The sequence below is a fragment of the Procambarus clarkii genome, chromosome 16 (genome assembly GCF_040958095.1).
Source record: "Procambarus clarkii isolate CNS0578487 chromosome 16, FALCON_Pclarkii_2.0, whole genome shotgun sequence".
NCBI lineage: Eukaryota > Metazoa > Arthropoda > Malacostraca > Decapoda > Cambaridae > Procambarus > Procambarus clarkii.
The window spans coordinates 34,405,139-34,430,941 of NC_091165.1; the positions used below are offsets into that span (position 1 = coordinate 34,405,139).

At 46.4% G+C, this 25,803-nt stretch overlaps 1 protein-coding gene across 4 annotated transcripts in view; it reads left to right on the forward strand.

Annotated features, from left to right (window-relative positions):
- The window catches only part of LOC123760118 (beta-1,3-galactosyltransferase 1), a 133,913-nt gene that overhangs the window by 75,990 nt on the left and 32,120 nt on the right, over positions 1 to 25,803 (forward strand). For 2 of the 4 annotated variants that reach the window (XM_045745607.2, XM_045745605.2), the window contains 2 exons: positions 5,416 to 5,566; positions 24,651 to 24,716. In XM_045745607.2, the coding sequence (XP_045601563.1) occupies positions 5,416 to 5,566; positions 24,651 to 24,716 (217 nt within the window). The remainder of the gene's footprint in view (positions 1 to 5,415; positions 5,567 to 24,650; positions 24,717 to 25,803) is intronic. The other 2 variants (XM_069325434.1, XM_045745606.2) reach the window with 2 other exon arrangements.

Sequence of the window (25,803 nt, forward strand, 5' to 3'; positions counted from 1 at the left end):
GATTCAAATGGCCCACGGTTACACGGGGTTCCCATTAGCTTCCTTAGGGCTCTTGTAAACAGACGCCATTTAAAAAAAAAATGGTGGGCAATATTCTCAGGTGTGAGAGGCACAGTACTGTTGGAGCAACCAAGGCTGGTGCACGCAGCATGAGCGAACAGCATTGCTGTTCAGCTTGTGACCACAGCATCGCCGAAAAATGTCAAATAAATATATAATTGTTATTATTTAGCAATGACAATATTACAGATGACCCTGACTGTGATATAAATAACCAGGGTTGTGATAATAGCAGGATTGTTGTAATAATTAGCGCTGTGGGAGGAGTGATGCTGAGAGACGGAGGGAGACAGCATCGTTTACTGACTGTGTGGCCACCTGTTATTGTTTGCATTCACCATACCAGCTCAGTGGTTCTCTATGGTGAACACAAATGTAGATACTTATATATAATGTGTGTATTAGTGTAATAACAGCAAAAGGATTATGCTGGAAGGAGCCATTTGGGTGACGGAGGTGACGTCGTCTGCACGATTTGTCTAGCTGTTTAGAGGGTGGCCACTATGCTCTTTGGGCGCACTACAAGCTTAGGTGTACAGTTACAGTGCATACAACATGTAGATACTTACATATAATATGTGTATATAGGGTAATAACACTGCAAACAGTATTGTTGGGGGAGAAAGTTTAGTGCATGTGACCTTGAATGAGTGAGGGAGCCGCCAGCTGTGTATAGCGACGACTCTTAGTGTCTGAACTAACTATATCAGCTTAGCTGTACAGTTGTGGTGAACAAAATATATACATACTTATATATAACGTCTGTATATAATGTAATAATACCACAAATGGTATTGTTGGGGGAGAAAGTTTAGTGCGTGTGTTGAGGGAGTGGCAGCGAGTGGCTGGCTGGTGTGTGGCGGTAACTCTTCGTTGCTTTTCGACTCTCAATACCAACTTAATGGTTCGTTATGTTGAACAAAACATGCAGATACTTATATATAACCTGTGTATAGAGTGTAATAGCAGCAAAACTATTTGTTTATTGTTTTATGAACATAATAATTGAATCACTAATATGCACACCATACTTTTGAGTATAGCGATTATTCACCACTTTTATTATATAAATGTATTACAATACACACTATTGAATAATATTACTGCAAAAAAACTAAGAAAAATCAATCGGAAACATTGAAACAATTAGGTAATAATATCTTTGTGGCAACTCCTGCCTTGTCAGTGCGGGTGAGGCTGACCGGCTCTGACGACCGCCCTATCAACGCCCACTTTTTGCCAGACTTCCTTGGTCAATTGCTCCCAAAATATGTCGTCTACGATTTTTTTTTATTTTCCCGTGCTCAGGGGACACAAATTAACATGTTTAGACGACTAAAAAAAAAATTTGAATTTTTTTTTTCTTGCGCACAGGGGTAATTACCTAAGTATAGTTACAGGATGAGAGCTACGCTCGTGGTGTCCCGTCTTCCCAGCACTCTTTGTCATATAACGCTTTGAAACTACTGACGGTCTTGGCCTCCACCACCTTCTCCCCTAACTTGTTCCAACCGTCTACCACTCTGTTTGCGAAAGTGAATTTTCTTATATTTCTTTGGCATCTGTGATTAGCTAGTTTATATCTGACCTCTTGTTCTTAAAGTTCCAGGTCTCAGGAAATCTTCCCTATCGATTTTATCAATTCCTGTTACTATTTTGTATGTAGTGATCATATCACCTCTTTTTCTTCTGTCTTCTAGTTTTGGCATATTTAATGCCTCTAACCTCTCCTCGTAGCTCTTGCCCTTCAGTTCTGGGAGCCACTTAGTAGCATGTCTTTGCACCTTTTCCAGTTTGTTGATGTGCTTCTTAAGATATGGGCACCACACAACTGCTGCATATTCTAGCTTTGGCCTAACAAAAGTCGTGAACAATTTCTTTAGTATATCGCCATCCATGTATTTAAAAGCAATTCTAAAGTTAGAAAGCATGGCATAGGCTCCTCGCACAATATTCTTTATGTGGTCCTCAGGTGATTTTTTTTTTTTTTTTTTTGAGATATATACAAGAGTTGTTACATTCTTGTTCAGCCACTAGTACGCGTAGCGTTTCGGGCAGGTCCCTGGAATACGATCCCCTGCCGCGAAGAATCGTTTTTTCATCCAAGTACACATTTTACTGTTGCCTTAACTGTAGCCTCTGTTTAACGCAACAGTAAAATGTGTACTTGGATGAAATTACGATTCCTCGCTGCAGGGGATCGTATTCCAAGGACCTGCCCGAAACGCTACGCATACTAGTGGCTGTACAAAAATGTAACAACTCTTGTATATATCTCAAAAAAAAAAAAAAAAAAAAAAAAAAAACTCACCTGAGGACCACATAAAGAATATTGTGCGAGGAGCCTATGCCACGCTTTCTAACTTTAGAATTGCTTTTAAATACATGGACGGCGATTTCTATCTACAACCACCCCTAGATCTCTTTCTTTATCAGAATTCTTTAACCCTTAACATGCTCGGGGTTTAATATCCTGTCATCCCCACAGGCGCATGTCATTTTGAAAAAAAAAAAATTCTTTTTTCTTTCTAACCTGTTAATTTGTGTTCACTGATCACGGGAAAAATAATAAAAAAATCGTAAGTGGCATATATTGTCCGCTATAGGGCGGGGAAGTCTGGCAAATTATAGGCGCTGACTCAGCGTGCGTCCCAGGCGGTCTGTTGCTCGCAAGCTGTCAGGCCAGAGTTGCCACAAAGAGATAATTACCGAATTATTTCAATGTCTCTGATTGATTTTTCATACTTTTTTTGCTGTAATATTATTCAATAGTGTGTAGTTTGATATATTTATATAATAAAATGAGTGAATCGTTGGTGTACTCAAAAATATGGTGTGCATATTGTTGATTCAATTATGTTCATCAATCAGTGAACAAATACTTTGTCGGTTATTACACTATAAGCACAGGTTACATATAAGTATTTGCATGTTTTGTTCACTATAACGAACCACTAAGTAGCTATTATGAGTCAAAAAGTAATGAGGAGTGACCGCCGTGTACCAGCCAGCCACTCCCGCCCTCCCTCCAGTCATCTGACTCACCCTCATTCTCCTCCCACAATAATGTTTTTGCTATAATTCACTATATACAGACGTTATATATAAGTATCTACATGTTTTGTTCACCATAACTGTACATCTAAGCTTGTATGGTGAGTAAAGGCACAGAGATGTGGCTACTCACAGTCAGCTGATCGGTGGCCGCCCTCAAGGTCAGACGCACTAATATTTCTCCTCCAACAATACTGTGTGGTGTTATTACGCTATATATCTTATATACAGACATTATATATAAGTATCTACACGTTTTGTTCATCATAACTGTACATCTAAGCTTGTATGGTGAGTAAAGGCACAGAGATGTGGCTACTCACACAGTCAGCTGATCGGCGGCCGCCCTCAAGGCCAGACGCACTAATATTTCTCCTCCAACAATACTGTGTGGTGTTATTACGCTATATACACACATTATATATAAATATCTACCTGTTTTATTCATCATACTTGTACAAATAAACTGGTATGGTGCCCAAAGACCATCGTGGTAACCAGTAAACAACACCGTCGTCTGCACGGTGGCGTCGTGCAGACGACGCCACCGCCCTCACCAAAATGGCAGCTCCAAACCTTCTCTTGCTGTTTATACCCTCTATACGCACGTTATATATAAGTATCTACATTTGTGTTCACCATAGCGAACCACTAAGCTGGTATGGTGAGTGCAGTCAATAAAAGGTGGCCACACACAGTCAAAAGACATCGCCACCACCCTCCCTCCCACAGCATTACACCTCCTTCCATGGCGCACAGCGCTAAATATCACCACAATCCTGCTATTATCAGAACCCTGGTCAGTTTTATCACAGTCAGGGGACTTCTGTAATAATATCATCGCTACATAATAGCATGAACAAGTATAATTTGGCATTTTTAGGCGATGCTGTGGTCACAAGCTGAACAGCAGTGCTGTTAGCTCATGCTGCGTGCGTCAGGCTTGGTTGCTCACTCAATACTGAGGCCAATAACACCCGGGAGTTTGGCCCACGATTTTTTTTAAAAATGGCGTCTGTTTACAAGAGCCCTGATGAAGGTGTGGTGAACCCCGTGTATCCGCGGGCTGTTTAAATCTTGCGTAGTACTCCAACACATCATACGACGTGATGCGCAGTTTACTGGAACAACGTCCAGCACGTCATATGACGTGATGCGCACTTTAAGGGTTAAAGGTTTCTCACATAATATATAGGTTGTGTGGGGTCTATGCTCTTCTATTCCACATTCCATAACATGGCATTTATTAACATTAAATTCCATTTGCCAAGTGGTGCTCCATGTACTTATTTTGTCCAGGTCTTCCTGAAGGGCATGACAATCATCTAAGTTTCTTATCCTTCCTATTATCTTAGCATCATCAGCAAACATGTTCATATAATTCTGTATACCAACTGGTAGATCATTTATGTAGACAATAAACATCACTGGTGCAAGAACTGAACCCTGTGGTACTCCACTTATGACATTTCTCCAATCCGATACATTGCCTCTGATCACAGCCCTCATTTTTCTATCAGTCAGAAAATTTTTCATCCATATTAGAAGCGTACCTGTTACTCCTCCAATATTTTCCAGTTTCCAGAACAACCTCTTATGTGGAACTCTGTTGAAAGCCTTTTTAGGGTGTAAATGTCCTCAGGACCCCTGAGCAGTGGGAAGGCTTAAGCAGTGAGAGTGAGTGTATGGGATGTATGGGGTGGGGGAGGTATGTCGGTGGTGAGGGAGTGATCGGTTTACTCCGATAAGCCTAACACACTTGACCCCGTTAGCCAGATTTGTTTCTTAAATTCTGGATGTACATCATCATAGATATTTTTGGTTACAGATTTTGTTTAGTAATATTATAAGGATAATAAAAAGCTATACAAATACTTATTTCATGAATGCTTTATTGTATTCGATGGAGATTCTCTGGCTGGCAATCTACTAAGCTAGCCACTTTGGGAGGGAGGGCAGCAGCAGAGAGGGTGTACTTGCCTAGTTGTGCTTGCAGGGTTGAGCTCTGGCTCTTTGGTCCCACCTCTCCTGAGGGAGAAGTGGATTAGGACTTCTTTAATTAGTGAGTGCAAACAAAATACTGTTGCATTTAATAATCTGAACCTGTCGATTTTTTCCCTTAGATTTTTCCTTTTATCTCTCCATTTTCCTCCATTTCTCCTTTACGAACTTACACGATAACCGATGGGTTTTGTCCCCAAGGGGTTCGGAAACCAAGTGATGCTCTGTACCAGATTTTTTAAATTTTTACAATATAAGGCTAGTAAATATATTTAACTTGTGTAATCTTATCCTATACAGATGGTCAACCTGCGGATTGGAAGGACAGTTCAACGTTCCTATATTGGTCGCAGATCTGGATGTTCACAGCCTGTTATTGTGGCCTTATTTCTCATATCGGTCTTTATCTTCGTTTTCTTTCAAATGGCTAACATGATCCCACGCAAACCAGGTAAGTGTTTAAGTGTTCTCTTGATAACTTCTAAAGATCTTGATAAAGTATGATTAGATTTCTCTCTTATGATGCGACTGTCATCAGAGGTACTACTCTGCATCTGAAAAAAAATTAACCTCAAATATTAGTGTTATTTTCTGTAGAGAGCCCCTTCGGCTCCCCGGAGCTATTCCAGGCTGATGTGTATATATTAGACCGTGACAACAGTCAGTCGAAGGAGTTCTAAGCCTACCGGGGACCAGAGCCAGAACCTGGCCCCCTTAAGAGAGGCACGAGGAGCAATGGCCTAAAGACACCACCGTGTAATTGGAAGCAGTCTTTGTCTGCCATCTACCAGGTCAGGCACCCAGGAAGGTAGGAATTTCAAAACAAACTACTGCTGATGAAAAAATTGCAAACCGAAAGTCGAACTAGCAAATAGAACTCCCCAATCAAAAACAAGGAAACAAACATGACGTCACCACAACTGCCGTGCATCCGTCTGCGCAACCGGCCCCCTTCCCTGGGAGGGGGACAGGGAGGGGTCCCAGACCTCCACACCGGCAACTCTCCTCAGTTCAAGAGGCTGTTGTGTTGGTGACGGTCGATCGCTCTGGCTCCACTCTTTGCGCAGTGCTGTTGCTCTGTTTTGGTGGCATGTGAGCCAGAAGTAACACAAGAGTACTGGGGCAGGATGCACCAAGGGCTACTTTCCATAGGTGCCCCGTAAGTACTGCCTTTGCGGCCTCAGGGTTATCTTCCATGAGCCGTTCAGCAGCAGCTACCTCCGTGTGGTTCTGTCGCTGCTCGGTGATTGCCTGGCCTTGGGGGGTTCAGCTGGGGAGGTTCTTACTCCTTCCTGTTTGCCCTTGGGTAGGAGGTAGTTTCGTCGCTGGCTGGGCCGCGAGGTACTGTGCATATGTCTGATATATGCATAAGGACCGGTTCTGTTCACCTGGAGACGTGCTTTTGCGGGGGTTTTGTTTTGTTTTTGTTTTGATTTGCCTGGCAGGGGTCTGCCTGGTGTGGCGGTAGGACCACTAGTAGGGTTTGGGTGGCCCTCCACTTGGTCCCTGTGCTTGCACACGTCGCAGGGGTTCAGCTTTTAATTGTTTGCTTGGTAGCTCTGGGATAACCGGTTAGCAGTACCTCGCCTGGGCTTCCCTTAGCAGTCAGCTTAAATGCCCTGGAAACCCCCTTTCTGACTCAGTGGTCCAATATAGGAGACATCAGAGTCCCACCTCGCCTTGTGTGAGTTTGAAGGTTGCGCTGTCCCCCTTGTCTCAGGGTGACATTCACCGTCTGCCTCCGCCTTGCTGCCTGTTGGGGTCAGTGACACCTTTGACCCGGAGTCCTGCGAGAGGTGTTCTTTACTTGTACTCCATTCACCCAGTCCACTGAGGCTGATATTCGGGTGCAGGCAGCTTTAGCGTTGCATGCGAGGGAGGTTTAGGTTGTAGCAACGTGTGAGGTTGGTTGCCTTTCCGGATGCCCCGCAGCTGCCCCCCCTGAATTATACTGGTAGTGAGACTCGGACGGCTTCGGGGATTGCCCTTTACGGATCGGCGGCGGAGGCATTCAAGCCTGGTCTTCCTGCCGGAGCTTTTGGGCCATGCCAGCGGGCCCCCTTCATCCCTGCTTTTCCAGTGGATTCTGCTTTTTCTCCAGAGGCAGAGGGTTTCGGGGATGGCTTGGCCCCGGGTCCTGATGTGGAGGTTTCCGGGGCTAGGAAGGAGTTGACTGGGGGGGGGGGGGCGCCTCGGCCCCACTTGTCCCTGCTTGGGTGTTTGGTACCCTCGGTGCAGGGCTTGTTGTTACAGGGGGTGGAGGGGTTTTTCTATCCCCCTCCCTGTACAATTTTGTTGCAAGTTCGACTCCTCCCCGGGTTTGGTTCAGAGTTCCCTTGGGTTCTTTGGTTCCCTCCTTCTGTTTTTTTTTTTTTTTTTGCCTTCCTGCATCTCACCGAGAAAGGTGTGGGAGGCCCTTGTGGCTTACATCCTGTGAGACCCGGATTACGCCTCGATAATGAAAACCTTCTTTTGAGTTTGGCTCCTCTTTTTCCTTATTGGGTATGTTACAAGGTGCCGGAGTCTTTCTGGCTGGTAGACTGCCTTTTCTTTCAGTTGGGGGCTTGGCATTCATCCTGTCGGACTGTGCACTTGAATGGCGAGAGTTGCCTAGGGTAGTTCAGGTTTTCCTGGGGAGTGAGTTGGAGCACCTCAATGCGTGCTCGTTTGCTCCCGTCCTTTCTTATGATGTCGGCCAGGTGCGGCTTCATGTGCAGGTTCCCTCCCTTTCTGCATCCCTGGTGGCTGAGGATTTGTGTGCCCGTGGGCACTTGGCTTCGGTCTTGCGCTTCTTTCCTCTGCTGGAGTTGTCTTCGGACTGGCTCGTGGTGGGTGTGGAGGAGCTGGGTTCCGGGCCTGTGTCCGGTGTGCTTGCTTCGGTAGCTCGGGCGCCAGCTTCCTTGGTGAAGTTGTATGCGCCGTTTATGAGGGAGGCGGTGTCTGTTCTTCGCTTTATTTATTTATATATATACAAGAAGGTACATTGGGATTGTGAAGATACATAGCATAGTGATTGCATTCTTGTAAAGCCATTAGTATGCTTAGCGTTTCTGTCCAAAACGCTTCTCGTCTCCCGTGCTGATAGGCAGTGCTCGTTCATATTTTGGAATCTTCTTGAGCCCTGGCTTTTAGATTTTCATCCTCTTTTTGTCCTTTGCTGTTTGTAGAGTCTGCGGTGATGCATTTTCTGCAGGCGGCTTTGTCTTGTTGATGACCTATGTCGGACTTTGTAGGTTCTCTGGGGAGGGGGGGGGGTAGGTCCTACGCGGAAGGGTCGCTCCAGGTTTCGGGATTCTTTCGGTCATCGTAAGTCAGTAGTGCCAGATTCAGGCCTGGCCCTCAAACGGAGTCATTGGCTCAGTGATCGTTCTGCGTGTCAGTCGGGCTCTCATAGGGGTCGTCGGCCCTTTCACGGTTCACCCTGTTGGCGGAACGGTATGGGGGGGAGGCTCGCGGTGTTTGTTCTCGCCTGGTTGCACGATTTGTGAGCAATTTGGGTCATTTTCTTCCGGCCTGCGGTGACGTTGCTTCTTTCCTTCTCCTTGGGGGGGCTTGCGGGGCGGCCTCTTTCCCTGCGCTCTGTCAGGTCATCCTGGAGTGGGTTTCCCACCTGTTTTCAGTTCCAAAATGGGACTGGGCAGATCTGTGATTCATATTGGAATTGTCCTGTCTGATCCCCTGGGTCTTTTGCCCCTCCGTTCATATGACCACTCTGTCTCGGGTCTGGCTGCTTTTGGTGCCAGGTGCCTGGATGGTGTCTCTGGACCTCCGAGATGCATCTTAGCACGTCCCGTTTCATCTGGTGTTCAGGGACTGGCTCGGTTTTGTTGTGGAATGACAGATTTACTGCTTTCGTTACCTTCCTTCCAGTTTGGATCTGGCACCTCTTGTGTCCACACACCTTAACTGGGTCATGGTGACCCGTTTGAGTTCTGGCTTACCTCAACAATTGGCTGGTGTGAGCTCCCAGCCAATCCACATGTCTGCTTGCCTGGGATTTGTTTCCTTACAAGCTCGCCGGGTTTGGGTTCTTGGTGTACTGGAAGAAGTCTCATTTGGGTCCCTCTCAGGTTCAGACTGGGCTGGGTCTTGTGTGGGACTCTCGAAGACTCTCGTCTTCCTTGTGTCTCCCTCTGGCGGCATTGTTGCGGCTTCAGTCCTGCTTAAGACTGTTTTTGGAGGGCACCCAGGTCACACGTTGTTTGTTTGGGCGGCGGTGCGGGAGCCTGATCTTGGTCGTGCTGGTCTACCCATTGGGTTGGATCTGGCTTCGGCGGATGTTCTGGTTTCTTCGAGGGTGTCCCTTCCGCCGCTCTCGTGATCGCTGTGTTTCAATCCAGGGAGCCTTGCATCGACTGCTGCGCCGCCGGCTTCCCCCGAGGGTTTTTTTCAGGGTTCTATGCCCTGACACCTCCCTGAACCCTCGCTTGATGTGTTCACGGATGCCTCATCTCTCAGCTGGGGTTTTGTGACCAGGGCTCACCAGGCCGGCCAGTCAGTTAGGTTTGTCTTTCCGTCAGGCTCACAGCACAGCGCAGCGCAGAAGTTCACGGTGTTGTGGCATTCACTTCAGAGGGTTCGTGTTGCTCGTGGAGTAATGATCTGGCTCCATTCGGACTGTTTCCCAGTGGTTTATTGTCTGACCCGCAGGGGGTTCGATGCGGTCCTTGGCTCTGTGGGGCTGGTCGCTTCAGGTGACTCATTTGCCGAGTTCTCGGGGTTTGGCTCTCCTAGAGGTTCACATTCAGGGGGTGTCTAACTTCCTGGCGGATGGCCTGTCTCGGTTCATAGCCCTATCCATGGAATGGATGGTTGACACACTCCTTCAGTTGGCTCTGCCGGACATACGGGCGCCTAGAGGTGGACCTCTTCGCATCATCTTGGTTGAGGCGTCTTCCAGTGTTAGTGGCACCCTTCCCAGGCTGCGAGGCCGTCGGGGTCGATGCCTTTCAGCTGGGCTGGTCTAGTTGAGGTTACCTGTACCTCTTCCCACCAGTTCAGTTGTTGTTCTGGGTCCTGGTTAACTAAGAGAGACTTACCAGGGATGAGTAGTCCTGTTGGCTCTTAGGTGACCGGCCCAGCCCTGGTTTCAGGCACTTCTTGCTCATTGTCCGAACCCAAGGGTCTTCCCGCGGCTTCACCTCTTTTGACAGATCGGTCCGTTCTGGTATGTGGCTGGTTCGATCTTCTCTGTTTCTCGTGTCTGGTCTTTTTGACGCGGGTTTATCACCACTTGTATGGTGATCAGGTGGCTTAGTTGGTGTCCCACCTTTCGAGTTTCGTCTCGACAGCCGTATGAAATTTTCTGGCTTTCTTTTTGGCACTTGTCTTCTTGTAGGTTGTTTTGTCCTTCTCTCTTGGTTGTTTCAGGACCGTCTTCTTATGCCAGGTACTGTCTCCTCGTTTTGGGTGGCGCTGGTGGAGCCACTGCAGCTTGCATTTGGGGTGGATGTCACTTCTGCTCTGTTCTGCAAGCTTTCTCGGGCGTTGTTTTCACCTCCAGCCTGCTCATGCGTCTCCTGAGCTGTCCTGGTCGTTGCACCGGGTGCTCTCTTCTCCCTTCTCCACGGTTTGGGGTGGCCCCCTCGGTTCAGGACTGTTTTTCTATGGCTCTTTTCTTGTTGGCATTGGCCTCTTGTGGCCGGAAAGTTTCATGCTCTCCTCTGGCGCAGTGGTTTCTGATCTTTCGTTCCTGGTGGTCTTTTCTTCGTTTGCAGATGTCTCCTTTTCTGGGGAAGAATGAGTCTGCTTCTTTCCGAAGGGGTCCTTGGGTGGTTGATGCTTGGTTGGTTCAGCTGGGGGTGCATCATGCTTTGTGTCTGTGGCTCTTCGCCATTATTTGCGTGTTACGGTCTTTGTGGCAGAGGATGCGCTTTGGGTTGACCCAGTTTCCCTTCTTCCCTATTCCAGGGCGTGGGTCTCGCAGGTTGTTCACAGGATTATTCGGTCCAGCCAGCCTGCGGTCTTTTTCCGTGTCCACGCCGTTCGTAAGTTTGGCATTCGGCTGCTGTTTTGGTAATGCCCTGGCCTATCTTTTGGGCATGGGGCTTTTGGAGGTCAAACAGGGTCCTGGCTGCACGTTACCATATTAATCCTCCTAGTCCTTCTCGGATGTGTATAGCCTTGGGTCGCAGGTTGCCGCCTGTTGTCATGACTTTGAGTTGAGGTGCGAGTGATGACCGCCTCCCGGGTGAGTCCCTTTTGACGGGTTGTGGTATCACAGCTATACTGAACCAAGATAGTATGGCTCTCCCTCACACAAATAAAAAAAATGCTACTATTGGCCTTGCAGTGTGTAAGTCGCAGGTAGAAACAAATTAAAATCATCAAATAAATAATTAAAACAATTTACTGAAATAGTAATGAACAAAAATGACACATGACAATACTTGGCTATTATTATATAGCATATCAAATAAGTAAATGAAAGTTTGACTCTAATACAAAGTAAAAAGATATACTGGTGTACTGAAGACAAATACCATACCACCACGGCATCAGACACACGGCGTTGGCTGAAGTCAGACGACGGGTGAGAGAGACCAAGGTGTTCCAAGAGCACTAAGGGAGAGGGAGAGACCGGCTCTCCAGGGAGGCGGTTCCTGGAGAGGGAGGCCCTTTGTATAGTCCGGCGGTGATGACACATGCTGTGTCAACGCAAAGTGGACACCTGGTCAACTAGCAAACTGTTTGTTGTGGCTGGTGGTGCCTTTGTGTTGAGCTGCACCACTGCCAGTTGAAGGCGGCTAACTGCTTGTTTGTGGGGGCAAACTACCAGTTATCAGAGGTGCCCGGCTTGCCTCTGAGTCATATCAGGCCATGCCAGGCCCTGGGGAGTATGGAGAGGTGGCAGGACTTATGACTCATCTGGGCCCAACGAAGTAGACGCTGGTTGGAGAATTGGGCTTGTTGTAGAAAACGAAGAGGATTATGATCGAAATAGAGGGTGATGGGTTGGTGTCCTTGAAGTTAAGGTTCATATTGTTGCAAGCATAGGACGATGGCGAGTAGCTCCTTCTCTATAGTGCTGTAGTAGCTGACTGGTAGGACTTCCTCCTCTCTCTGCTGCATCAGGACACCCCCAATGCCGGTGCTGCTTGCATCAACATTAAGGATGAAGGGTTGTTTCACATCTGGAGAGGCGAGAATAGGGTTAATACACAGCAAAGTTTAAAATTTTTCGAAGGCAATGGATTGTGAGTTGGTCCAAATGTATTTCCTTTTAGGGCTGGTAAGATTTATTAAAGGTATGGCAACCATGCTGAAGTTCTTGCAGAACCTACGGTAGTAAGACGCTAGTCCCAAGAGTCTCATAAGTTGTTTACGAGAAGTGGGCTGTGGATATTTTTGGATGGCTTGAAGCTGTATGTGTAAAGGTGGTAAGCTTCCACTGCCTCTAACATGACCAAGGTATTGTACTTTACCTTTAGTAAACGTGGACTTGCCCAAATTAATGGTGAGACCAGCCTGGAGAAGTTTGTAGAATAGTCATTGTAGTCAGTCAAGATGTTCTTCCCAAGAATTGGTCACTACAACGATGTCGTTCAGGTAGGCAGCATAGGTGTTGTCAAGATCTTAAATGATGAGGTTGACAGCTCGCTGGAAAGTAGCTGGGGCATTGCAAAGTCCAAAAGGTAACCGTTCACACCTAAAAAGGCCAAAATGAGTGATAAAGGCTGAGATATCATTAGCATGCTCAAAGTCTTATTTGATAATAGCCCTTTAAGATATCTATTTGGGCAAATAGGTGGCGTTACCTATTGCATCTAAGATGTCGTTGATGCGAGGTAAAGGATAAGAATCTTTGATGGTAACTGCATTTAACTTCCTATAATCGGTGCACAATCTTACCTTGCCATATGGCTTGGGAACCAGTATACATGGTGAGGCCCAAGGAGACTCACAAGGTGTAGCTAATCCATTGCTGAGTAGGTACTTTAATTCTGCGGACATGACTTCTCTCTTCTGTAGACTGATGCAGTAGTAAGGTTGACGGATGGGCATCATATCAGGAAGCAGCTGGATATCATGTTGCACTAAATTACATTCCCGTGGAGTGTCTTGAAACAGTTTTTTATGCATAGATAGTAATTTAATTAAAGGAACACTATTATTAGTGTTTTCTAGGTACAGTATTTGGGAATATCTTTTAAAATCTCACTGTTAGACTTCATGGTCTCGATGTTATTTTTACACTCAACTGGAGAGGTAGCAGGGTATGTATCACTGTTGGGATACCTCTTGGTAAATGCAGATAGAGATAATAACACTGGTGGCAGATTACCTTGATAACTCTTGAGCAGCTTGACATGGCAGAGTTGTATCTTGCAACGCCGATCCGGAGTCTCTAGAGTGTAGTTGTTGTTCCTGCATTTCTTGATGCGATACGGTCCTGAAAATTTTCTTTTAAATGGAGAGGTTGGGATAGGAAAATAGGCTAGAATGAAGTCTCCTTCATTAAACTTTCCTACCTTAGTGTTCTTGTCAAAGTGTGCTTTCATCTTATGTTGGGAAGTCAGTAAATTAGCACTAGTAAACTTATGTAATTGTTCAAGTTTGTCTCAAGTTTTTAAGAAACTGAGGCACATTAAGGGAATCACTGAAGGAGATTGATGTCAAGGAATCTTTAAAAGCTTTAAGAGGACCACGACACTTACAACCATAGAGCATCTCATAAGGCGATACTCCAAGGGACTCCTTAGGAAGACTTCTGAAAATACACATAAGGAGATCTGATTGCTTATCCCAATCCTCCTCAGTATCAATACAAAATTTCTTTAAAGAAGACTTAATGGTTTGATGGCTATGTTCCAGAGATCCTTGTGAAGCAGGATGATATGGACTGGACAAGATTTGAGTGATGTTAAATTCCTGAAGGGTTTTCTTAACCTTTAACTGCGCGGCCTATAAATATGACACCCCCCAGTGCGCAGGAAATAAATTCTCTTAAAAATATTCTTTTGTATTTTTTAAAGTGTCAAAAACCCTTCCCCCAGTATGGGTATGTCCAAAAAATCTCGAACTTGTACTTACTTTGGCTGCTATTGGGTCCGTAAGTTGGCGTGTGACGTCGTCATTCCCCGTTCGCCCGTGCAGTAAGCTCCCGGGGCCAGTAGGGCGCCCGGGGCGCGCGAGTTGCCGCGAATATATTTTTGCACATTTTTTGCGCACAGTTCCAAATACATTTTATTTGTTTTTACGTGCTAATCCTATGTATAATGAACATGTACACTATATTATGGCAGTAAAACATCCGTACTATCTGAGGACACTGTGTTACGTGCATGACACTTGTGTACACATATTTACCATGTATCATGCTAATTTATGTATATATACAATCTATTTACAGACTATACACTGTCACACACTATATACATTCGCCATCAACACATTCAGAACACCGCGAGTGTGAGCTGTCACACCCAGGCAGTCTCCCTCACTCCTCCAACATTGTATTCACCAACATTGCTCCTCCAAATCATAGTTCTTCACACCAATGTTTCATGTTCATTTATGTATATTTACAACATATGATGTACACACTATACACTGTCAAACACTATATACATTCACCATCAACACACTCAGAACACCGCGAGTGTGAGCAGCCACACCCAGCCAGCCTTCCCTCACTCCAACATCTTACTCGCCAACATTGCTCCTTCCACCATACTGTTATTGTATTTATTACACTATTTACACATGTTATATATACCTATCTACATGTTTTATATACCTATCTACATGTTTTATTTACCAGAACTATGCAAGTAAGCCGGTATTGTGTCCAAACAGTACAGTGGCCACCATACACTGCATGACAAATCACACAGCAGACTATTCTGTCACACACAGACAGTGTGTGACAGACTATTCACACACACTGTATATACCCGTGTACATGTGTGTTCCCCATAGCGAACCATGAAGCTAGTATGGTGAACAAAACAAAGAGTTACTGCCACACAGTGAGGCTACCTCAATTCTCTCCCTTCCTCCCTCCCGCACCACAATTCCTCCTTCCTACGCACAACGCTAATTATAACCACAATCCTGGTCACTAATACCTGAAAATGAATAATTGACCACAAGTTTATTTTGAAAAGGAACCTAAAAAGTCGTTTGAAGATTCCTAGATGGACGAAATAATGCTGTGGTGCTGTGGCTAGCGCTGTGAACATTGTGAATAGCATTGAATCACTGATATTTGAACATTGTACCCAGTCATTATCACACTCGGGCTCTTCTATAATACTATTATGGCTAAATAAAACAGATTATATATATATTTTGACAATATTAGGTGATGCTGTGGTCACACGCTGAACAGCAATGCTGTGTGCTCATGCTGCGAGCGCCAGCTTTGGTTGCTCACTCACTACTGAGGCTCTGACACCTGACAATGTGGACCATGATTTTTTTTTAGGATGGGGTCTGTTTACAAGAGCCCTGAGGAAGCCGATATGAACCCCCATGTAGCCGCGGGAGTTTTGAATGGAACGTGAAAAATAAAAACACCCGGAGGCACGTTGCGCACCCGAAGCCTGGGCCTGCAGGCGCGTTGCGCAGTTAAAGGGTTAAACAACTCACTGGTGAAATTAGTTCCACAGTCACTTTGTATCTCCTTCAGGAAACTATACTGAGTGAAGATCTTCAACAGATGCTTGACAACTGTAGCAGCCGTAATATTCTTAATGGGAACTGCTATTGGGAACCTGGTTGTAGGACACATTATAGTGATGATGTACATGTTGCCTGCGTGGGCTTTTGGTAAAGGCCCAACACAGTTGATTATTAACCTGGTAAAAGGTTCAGAAGGCACAGAAATAGGGATAAGTGGTGCTTTGGGAATACCTACATTTGGTTTTCCTGCCATTTGGCAGGTATGACAATTACTAACATAGATCTTGACATCTCGTGCCATTCATGGGCAAAAATAGTCCTGTAAAAGGTCATTATAAGTTTTATGGATTCCATAATGAGACATTGGGCCATGAGCTAAAGATATGGTATCTTTTCTTAATGATGTTGGAACCACTAGTTAATTCACGTCATCCCAATCATCCTCCGCCTTAAGCTTCCTGGGTCTGTATCTACGATACAATAATTGATTAGTGTTTATATAAAATCCTGGAATGGCATCGGTCTTAATCTGTGCTTGATAGAAAGAGGGGTTAGTGACAAATCTGCTTGTTGTAACTTACGGAACTCCAACTGGTTAAGATTAGGAGGGAGACCTCGCACGTCTTGAGGGACAGCTGCTGCTGCTTCTTGTGGTTGAGCGGCTTGAGCACGGGTAATCACTAGAACAGGCTGGGAGATGTCTGCTGATTCTTCTGTCATGATTACCTCCTCTTCTGCTGCAAAAGTCATAGCGAGATCATCTTCCGTGGCCGAGTCACATACCTGGGGTTTGTCGCAGATGATCAAATTGGTGGAATCTTGCTGGTTGGCCAAGTCGTTGCCCAGGAGAAGTTGAATTCCTGGCATGGGGAAAGGTTTTTCCCGAATAGCAACTTGGACCTTTCCACGAATGAATGGACACTCCAGGTAGACTGTGGCGAGCGGATATGGTGTAGTTGCAGTGAGGTCAGTGATCAGGACAGTTTCTCCAGTGTAGGTGACTTGAGGTGCAGCGGCTTTTAGTAGAATAGACTGCAGTGAAGCTGTGTCCCTTAAGATGCGTATTGAGCTCTTACCCTCGAAATCATCACCATTGGCTGACACAGTTCTTAGATACACATGTCTGTCAAATAAAGCAAGATCACTAACAGGAACATTTACATGTAGTACAGGCTTGATAGGCTTAGTGGGTTGATCCTTAGGCTTGGGTGAAACTGTACTAGTGGTTTTACACTTTATATTTGGACACTGGTCAATGAGGTTTCCATATGTTTTGCAGTAACGACAGTAAAGTGCATAGTTAGTGTCTTTACGACTTACTTTAGGTGAAGCTTGACTGGACCAAGATGGTTTACTGTAACCTGAGTCATAAGATTTATGAATTAAACTAAGTATCAGCTAACTGTGCACATTTACTGAGGTTCATCTCTCCTTTATCTGCAAGATATAGGCATATGGGGTTTGGTATTCTTTGGGTAAACTCTTCCATCAGTATTAAATTGGTAAGTTCTTGAAATGTGGTCACCTGAGCTGATTCTAACCATTTTAAAAAATACCTGGTTTTGGTCTGCACATAGTCCACGTAGGTTTGAGCCTGAGTTTTGTTATAGTCCCTGAAGCGTCGCCGGTAGCTTTCAGTGGAAAGTAGATAGGCGTCAAGGACTGCTTGCTTGAGTACATTGTAGTCAGTCTCGTTTGCAAGAGTACTGAGGGTTAAGGCAGTTCTTCCTGTAAGGTGTGACCTGAGAAGTATAGACCATTGATTCCTAGGCCATTGTAACTGGGTGGCCAAGGCCTCGAATGACAAAAAATGAATCTACTTCTGCCTCTACAAAAGGCAGCATCATTTTAATACAATCTGTAGGCTTAAAACATACTGGTAAGTTGACTTCTGCTTCACAACGCTGAGAGAGGTGGGTACTTTCAAGTTCTAACTCCTGGAGCTTGAGCGCGGTGTCTGATCTACTTTGTTCCAAGCGTAAGGTGATGCCAACTCCATCCTCCTCTTGTTGTCTCTTTGAGTTGAAGCTCTTGAGCTAGGCTCTGCAATCGTTCTACTTCTCTTCGACGTTGTATGTCAGCTTCTTGTTCTTGACGTTGACATTGCAGGTCAGCTTGTTGACATTGTAGTTCAGCTTCATGTTGGTTATCTGGAGTCGTTCTTGTTCACGCGCACGTTGTAGTTCAGCTTCTTGTTGTAGCTGGCGTTGTTCTCGTTCATGTTCACGGGCTAATTCAGCCTCTTGTCGTCTCATCTCCCATTTGCGTTCATCGGCAGCAGCTTCTAGTTGTGCTAACTCAATTTTTAGTTTCATGTGTGTGAGTGTGGTTTGATCAGCAACTCTGTTGGTCCTGCTGCTTTGGAATAATAAGATCATTGTCTGCAAGATGGTCAATAATCAGGTTATGAAGCTCAGCTTTGGTGACCCCATGGGGAGGAGTGATGTGGTATTCAGTAGTAAGGGTGATTAATTCTGCTCTAGTAGCACGAATTAATGTGTGGAGCTGCTCCTCCGGATTAACACGAAATGCTGCTAACCTAAACATACTGAATATTATTTAAATGCAAAATATCAATGAAAGGAAAATGCGAGTAACCTGTAGGCGAACCAATAAGTGAGGATTAATATACTAATATACTGCCTTGTAAGTGATGTGGCAATATGCCCGAGAATGGTTGTTATATAATTGGCAACACTGTACATAAGTAACTATCCTGTAAGGCAACAATAAATTTACAAGATAAATTACTACACTATATATTGGGACGGGACGTCCACCTCCCACCACCTTCGGGAGGTGGACGTCCCGGTCCCGCACCTGCGGGTTCCAAACAAGGATTGTCGCAGCCCCTTTTCACCCGAGGCCAGCCTCCTTCAAGGCCGGGTGGAAGGAGGAGTGATAATTATTAAATATTTTCAATTATTATTATAATAATTATCATAATAATAATTGTTGTATTTAATAATTATCACTCTTCCTTCTACTTGGTCTTGAAGGGGGTCGGCCTCGGGTGGGGGGGGGGGGGGCTGTGACAGTCCTTGTCTGGAGCCCGTGGGTGCAGGACCGGGACGTCCACCTCCCGAGGGTCGTGCGGCCCAGGCTCTGCTTCAGGAGGCTGGGGTCGTTCATACCCTTGATGGGGTGGTTCTTCTCCGGCCCCGACCACGGCGGTCTCCGGGGTTGGAGGTCCCTGTGCCCTTCTTCACCATCTTCGAGGTCAACCCCGAAACTCACAGTTCCTGCGACATCGCTGGAACCAATCGTATTGGCGTATGCCTTTCCATTGGAGACTTTCAGTGCCGTGGAGAGGGGGGACCTGCTGCCTGGGTAACAGCTTCTCCCCCGAATCAACCTACCCTGGCTTTGCGTCCTGGTGAGGCCACTCCAGACCGACAACCAGAGTGCAACTCCATAGTCTCCTGAGACTAATGGATGCGTACTACTACTTGGAGTGGGTGCGCTTGGGCGTGGTCGAAATGACTACGTCCCTCAGGTAGGTTTCCCGTCTGTTTCCAGTGCCGAAACGGGACTGTGCGGATCTGAGGTTCATTCTGGACTTGTTCCGTCTGAATCTCTGGATTCCTTGCCCCTCCTTTCGGATAACTACAGTCTCGGGTCCGGCTTCTGTTGGAGCCAGGTGCCTGGATTGGTGTCCCTGGACCTCAAGGACCCCTATTGGCACGTTCCTATTCATCCGGGGTTCAGGGACTGGTTAGGTTTCGTGGTGGGGCGTCACGCTTACTGTTTTCGATGCCTACCTTTTGGCTTGAATCTGGCACCTCGCGTTTGCATGCGTCTGACCCGGGTTGTGGTGACCCGTCTGCGTCTTCTAGGGATTTGGGTTTTGGCCTACCTCGACAACTGGCTGGTGTGGGCTCCCAGTCGGTCAGCTTGTCTGCTCGCCAGGGATATGGTCCTTTCCCAGCTCGCCAGGTTTGGGTTCCTGGTGAACTGGAGGAAGTCCCATCTGGTTCCGTCCCAGGTTCGGACCTGGCTGGGTCTTGTTTGGGATTCTTGGACCGCTTCCTTGTCTCTCCCTCCAGAGGCATTGTGACGGCTGTGGGACCGCTGTTGGCTGTTTCTCAGGGGGGTCCTGGGTCACTCGGAGGTTGCTCGAGCGGTTGTGTGGGAGTCTGAACTTCGCCGTGCTAGTCTGCCCGCCTGATCGGGTTTGGCTTCGGCATCTGTTTTGGTTCCTTCGGGGACATCCCTTCTGCCCCTCTTGCGATCGTTGGGTTCGTCCTCCGGGGGCCTTGTGTCGGTTGCTGCGTCGCCAGCTTCCTCTTTGGGGTTTTCGGGGTTTGGTGCCTTGGCGCCTTCCCGAGCCCTCGCTCGACGTGTTCACGAACACGTCGTCTCTCGGCTGGGGCTTTGTGACCAGTGCTCACCAGGCAGGCCAGGGACGGTGGGGTCCGTCCTTCCGTCGGGCTCACAGCACGATTCGGGAGTTCGCGGCAGTCTGGTTCGCGCTTCGGAGGGTTCGGGTCACTCGGGGATCGACCATTCGCCTCCATTCGGACTGTTCTCCAGTGATTCATTGCCTGAACCGCTGGGGTTATCTTCGGTCCTTGGTTCTTTGAGGTTGGTTCCTTCGAGTGGTTTGTCTGCTGGATTCTCGGTTTGGCTCTCTGTGCGGATCATGTCCGGGGAGTGTCCAACATTCTGGCAGATGGTCTGTCTCGCTTCCATCCCCTGTCCACGGAGGGGACGGTCGACAACGACTCGTTTCGTTGGATCTGCCAGACGTACGGTCTCCCAGATGTGGACCTCTTTGCGTCGGCGTGGTCTCGGCGTCTCCCAATCTATGTGACGCCCTTCCCCGACTGCGAGGCATTCGCGATGGATACCGTTCGGCATGACTGGTCGAGGTGGGGTTACCTGTACCTCTTCCCCCCAGTTCAGCTGTTGCTTCGGGTTCTGGTTCGTTGGAGACATTCCCGGGGAGAGTAGTCCTTGTGGCCCTTTGGTGGCCGGCCCAGCCTTGGTTTCCGGTGCTATTGGCTCGGTGCCCGAACCCGGGACGTTTCCCGCGGCTCCGCCTCTTTCAATAGGTCGGTCCGATCCGGTACGGGGCTGGTTCGACCTTCTCCTCTGCTCTTCGCGTCTGGTCTTTTTGACGCGGGTGTATCACCAATTCTGTGGTGATCAGGTGGCTTCGTTGATGGTGTCCCACCTGAGAGCTTTGTTGTCTTTTCGCCATTTTTTGGCTCTTCGTAGGTTGTCTCTTCTTTCGGATCGGGTTGTTTTGTCCTTTCTTTCTTGGCTTTTTCTGGACCGTCATTTGATGCCTAATACTGTCGCCTCGTATCGTGCGGCGCTGGCGGAGCCGCTCAAGCTAGCTTTCGGGGTGGACGTCGCATCCACCCCGTTTCGTAAGCTTTCCCATACTATGTTTCACCTCCGGCCTGCTCATGCGCCGCCTGAGCCGTCCTGGTCCTTGGACAGGGTGCTCTCGTATCTTTCCTCTCCTCGGTTTGTGGTGGCCCCTTCAGTTCCGGATTGTTTTTCCAAGGCTTTGTTTTTACTGGCATTGGCCTCTGGGGGCCGGGTAGGGGAGCTTCATGCTCTCCTCCGGCGCAGGGGTTTCTACTCTTTTGGTCCTGGGGGTAGGTTTGTCCGTTTGCAGCCTTCTCCATCTTTTCTGGCGAAGAACGAGATGGCTGCTTTCCGGAGGGGTCCGTGAGTCATTGATGCTTGGTTGGTTCGGCTGGGGGTGCATCATGTGTTGTGTCCGGTTGCAGCACTTCGCTGTTACTGGTGCGCTTCAGCCGGGGTGGCTGGGGATGCGCTTTGGGTTGATCCGGTTTTCCTCGTTCCCTGTTCCAGGGCTAGGGTCTCCCAGGTTGTCCGCAGGGTTATTAATTAAGTCTAGCCAGCCTGCGGTCTATCCTCGCTCCCATCACGTTCGGAAGTTTGCAGCTTTGGCTGCCGTGTTTGGTAATATGTCTTGGGCACATATTTTGGCGCATGGATTTTGGAAGTCAAACAGGGTCCTGGCCGCCCTTTATTTGGTGAACGTCCCTGCTCCTCGGCGTTCTTGTGTTGCTTTGGGTCGCAGGTTGCAGCCAGTTGTCTTGACTTCGCGTTGAGGAGTTTGTGGTTGCCGCCTCCCGGGTAAGTCCCTATTTTCCTTCTCTTTGGGTATGTAGCTCCAGGGAGCCGTAGGGGCTCCCCACAGAAAACCAGCGTTGAATGTAATGAAACGCCATTTTCTGGGGGAGCCCCGGAGGCTCCCTGGCTACACTCCCTTCCATCCAGTCGGCGGGGTTTTTCGCATTGGTTGAAGCCTAGTTTCCTAACTGAAGGCAGCCGGCGTGGTGAGGTCTGGGGCCCCCCCTCCCCCTCCCGGGTAGGGGGAGGGCTGCACAGACGACCGGCGCGGCAGTAAATTGATTGATTGTTTCCTTTGGATTGTAGGGAGTTTCTACCTTTCTGTTCGGTTTTTGTTGTTGTTTCTTACCATGTAGGGTTTGTTTTGTTACGCCTACCTTTCTGGGTGCCTAACCCTGGTCGATGGCAGATAAGGAAAAACCCCAACCATAATGGGGTTTTCCAGGGCCATTGCTTCCTGAAGCCTCTCTGAAGGGGCCAGGTTCTGGCGCTGGTCCCTGGTAGGTCTGAACTCCATAGGTAATGTCCCGGTCTAACATAACATACATTAGCCCGATAAGCTCCAGGGAGCCTCCGGGGCTCGCCCAGAAAATGGAGTTTCATTACATTCAACACTGGTTGTTTTCCTGTTTCTTTATTGATTAGGCATCTTATGCCTAATACTGTCACCTCTTATCATTTGAGTTTGGCAGAGCCACTGTTGTTGGCATTCTGCACTGATATTTCCTTGGTGCCATTTTGAAAGTTGTCTTGGTGTCTTCTTTTACTTCTAGCCAGCTTCACTTCCCTCCAAAGCCATTTTGGTCTCTTGGTAGTGTGTTGATATTTCTTTCCTTACCTTGGTTCATTGTTGCCTCTGTCAGATTGGGGAGCCTTATGCTATTCTCCGGAAGTGCGGGTTCTGTTCTTTCGGCCCTAGTGGGCAGTTTTTTTTTTTTCAGCCTTCTCTTTTTCTGGAAAAGTATGAGATGGTTGGCTTTGAGAGGGGGGATCCCTTGGTGATTGATGCTTTGTTTATTCGGCTGTGGGTGCAACTTTGTTGTATCTGGTTGCAATAGTTCTTAAATACTTATGCACCACTGCTTTGAGGTACACCTTTGTGTTATTCTGGTTTCCTTTGTTCCAGAGAATGTTTATACCAGTTTATTTGCATGGTTCTATCAGCTAACCAGCCTGCAGTCTACCCTTGGACCTGCAATGTTCACAAGATTGCAGCATTAGCTGCTGTATTTGCTATAGTGTCATGAGCTGATAAGTAGACTCAGGAGTTTTGAAGGTATATCTGGGTCTTGGTGGCTCAGTATCTGGTCACTGTTTTTGGTTCCAGTCATTCCATATTGTAGAAACTGGGTCAAGTTTCCCTGCCCAGCATCTCATCTTCGGGTGTGTAGTTACCACTTTCCTCCTTCCTGATAAGTCCCATGTTTTCTGTAATATGATGTTAGATAACTTCAGGAAGACACCAAGAGACTTCTCCAGAAAACCAGCATTAAATGTAATGAAGCACCTTCTTCTGGTAGAGCCACAGTGGCTCCATTATCCTCCCCTCTCCCTCCTACCAGGTGCATCAATTTGTAGTTTCTCGGCTCCAAACCGACTCATTAATAATTGCAAGCCTGGAGCTCCCAGGGTGTCATGTGTTGATTGCCTTTTGCACAAAGAGACGCAAGCTAGTTTGAATAAATTATTTGCAGTGTCATTTGGCTGTTTTGGCGCTTCATTTTCTGTAACCCTTGTGGTTGTTTGTATAGTATTTCTTCTTTTACTTTCTGGATGCTCTCTCCATGCTGATCATAACAATCCCCAGCTCCTGTGTGTGTGAGTGGGACTTGATTCTGGCTCTGGTCCCCGTTAAACCTGACCATAACTCCTATCACTAATGTGACTCAGTAGCGAGATAGCTTTAGGGAGCCACAAAGGCTGTACCAGAAAGATATTTCATTACATTCAATGCTATTTTTTTTTTAATAGGTAATTTCAATATTTACATAGTTTGTAAAGTTAATAATTAACAAGACTGTCATATTGTCTTTCAGTTTGTTGTTTGACATTTCCATTCTTTTAGACACTTAGAATTAATCATGTATCCTTTTCTTGGTTTTATTTCACTGCAAAATTGTGTTCTTTAGAGCTATAAACACAGTGTCATAAGAGGTGGTTTGATATTTCTTTTCTGAGAGAAAAATGCATTGTTCTTAAAAAGTTATTCTGCTTTTGGAATTTGCTCTTGATTTTTGTATTATGATGGATTTGCTTTACAGCTAGGCTTGCTGTAAGATCCAGGAGATATGATAGAAATACCGTATTGGACTTTTCATTCCACACCACCAATGCAACTGCCATAAACTTTCGTGGCAAGACAAAATTGTTTGGGTGATGGACTAGCTGGCTTCAGTTGACATGGTAATGGTGCTGTGTTTGATGTTATTTGGGATGCTCTACTGTTCTACCGTTGATGGCTTTTTCAGGAATGTGGCACTTGCCACATTCACTGGCATTTACTATCTTTCATACTTGTATATACTGTACACCATTAGGTGAGACAGACCCTAATTTTTGCCAGCAATTATTGTTTTGTAGTGTGAAATATGTAGTTGCATTTGCTTTGCTTGTATAATAACCAAAGCAGTTGATGGGGAAGATTCTCAGTAAGGGGCCTCCGTTTTGGAAAGACATTTGGTTAAGGGAACAAAGTATAAACAGTTTTGGTTAAATTGATAGGTTGATATAATTACCACTTTTATAACTGGAAATGAAATTGCTAAACAATTTCTGAGTTGACTTCTGCAATTCAGCAGTAAGTGATGCCTATGAGCCATCCAGACATGACAGAGGAAAGGGATCGGCACACCTCAACTCAAGTGAGTATACTTAAGTACATGTTGGAAACAGCTGTCTAATGTACACAAGATTTTGACTGGAATAGTTGAGGTGAATCGTCAGCTGTACCAGGGTATCGTTAAATTTCTTGCGATACTGCTGATACTTTAACATGTGTACTTTGACTTTCTATTTACAGAAAAATTTGTTTCAAATCATTTCAAAATTTACGTGTAGCTCGGCAGCTGATATGTTGTTTTTGTGGCAGTCCAGGAATTGTTGAAGCAATATTCCAAGCTCTAAACCATGTACACTTGGCTCTCGCTCACTCTTGGCCCTCGCTCACTCTTGGCTTTCGCTTCCCTCTCATCCGATCAATCCCCCACCCGACAAATCTTCCTTCCTTTCCTATCCAACACCCTACCCTCCTCCCCCAACCAGAAAAATCTCCCCCTCCACCCACTTGACACTTCCCTTACACCAGACACACTCCACCCGACACTTCCTTCCCAGTCCATCACTTGACTTTTCACCTACATATGTACAGTACCAATACCCAAATTTTGGCTGATACCTATACTGTACTCTACAGTACATACTAACCAATTAGATGATACTGATGCTCCAATACTATGGAGACCATAATTTAATATTTAGTATTTTTTTAGTTGTTAGAACTTACTGCTTAATAACGTTTCTCTGGTAATTTTTTATTTTGTAAATAATTTTAAATTATTCACTTATAATTGTAATGCTGGTCTATAGCCAAAATGCTTCTGAAACAAAGTCAATTTTGACTAATTCTGGGTAACGTAAACACTGTGCTGCGCTGGCCGAAAAAATTCGTTCACCTAAAACTGCACCGGCCAAGAAAACGCCAATTTTAGATTTCTTACCCATTCAAAACGCGATTGCGGTTGGTTCAGTATGAAATGGACTCCTGGGACTTAGTGAGAGGCAGCCATCTTGGAAATCTCAGATTTCCCTAGGACTGCTGGCTGTATCCTTTTTGAGTGAGCAACCATGTGGAGCGCACACGCCTCTGGCTCCCAACCCCTGTTTGACGTGGTGTTGAAAGATCGCGCTCTGTCGGTGAAAAACAGACATTATTGTTTGACTAACGTAAGG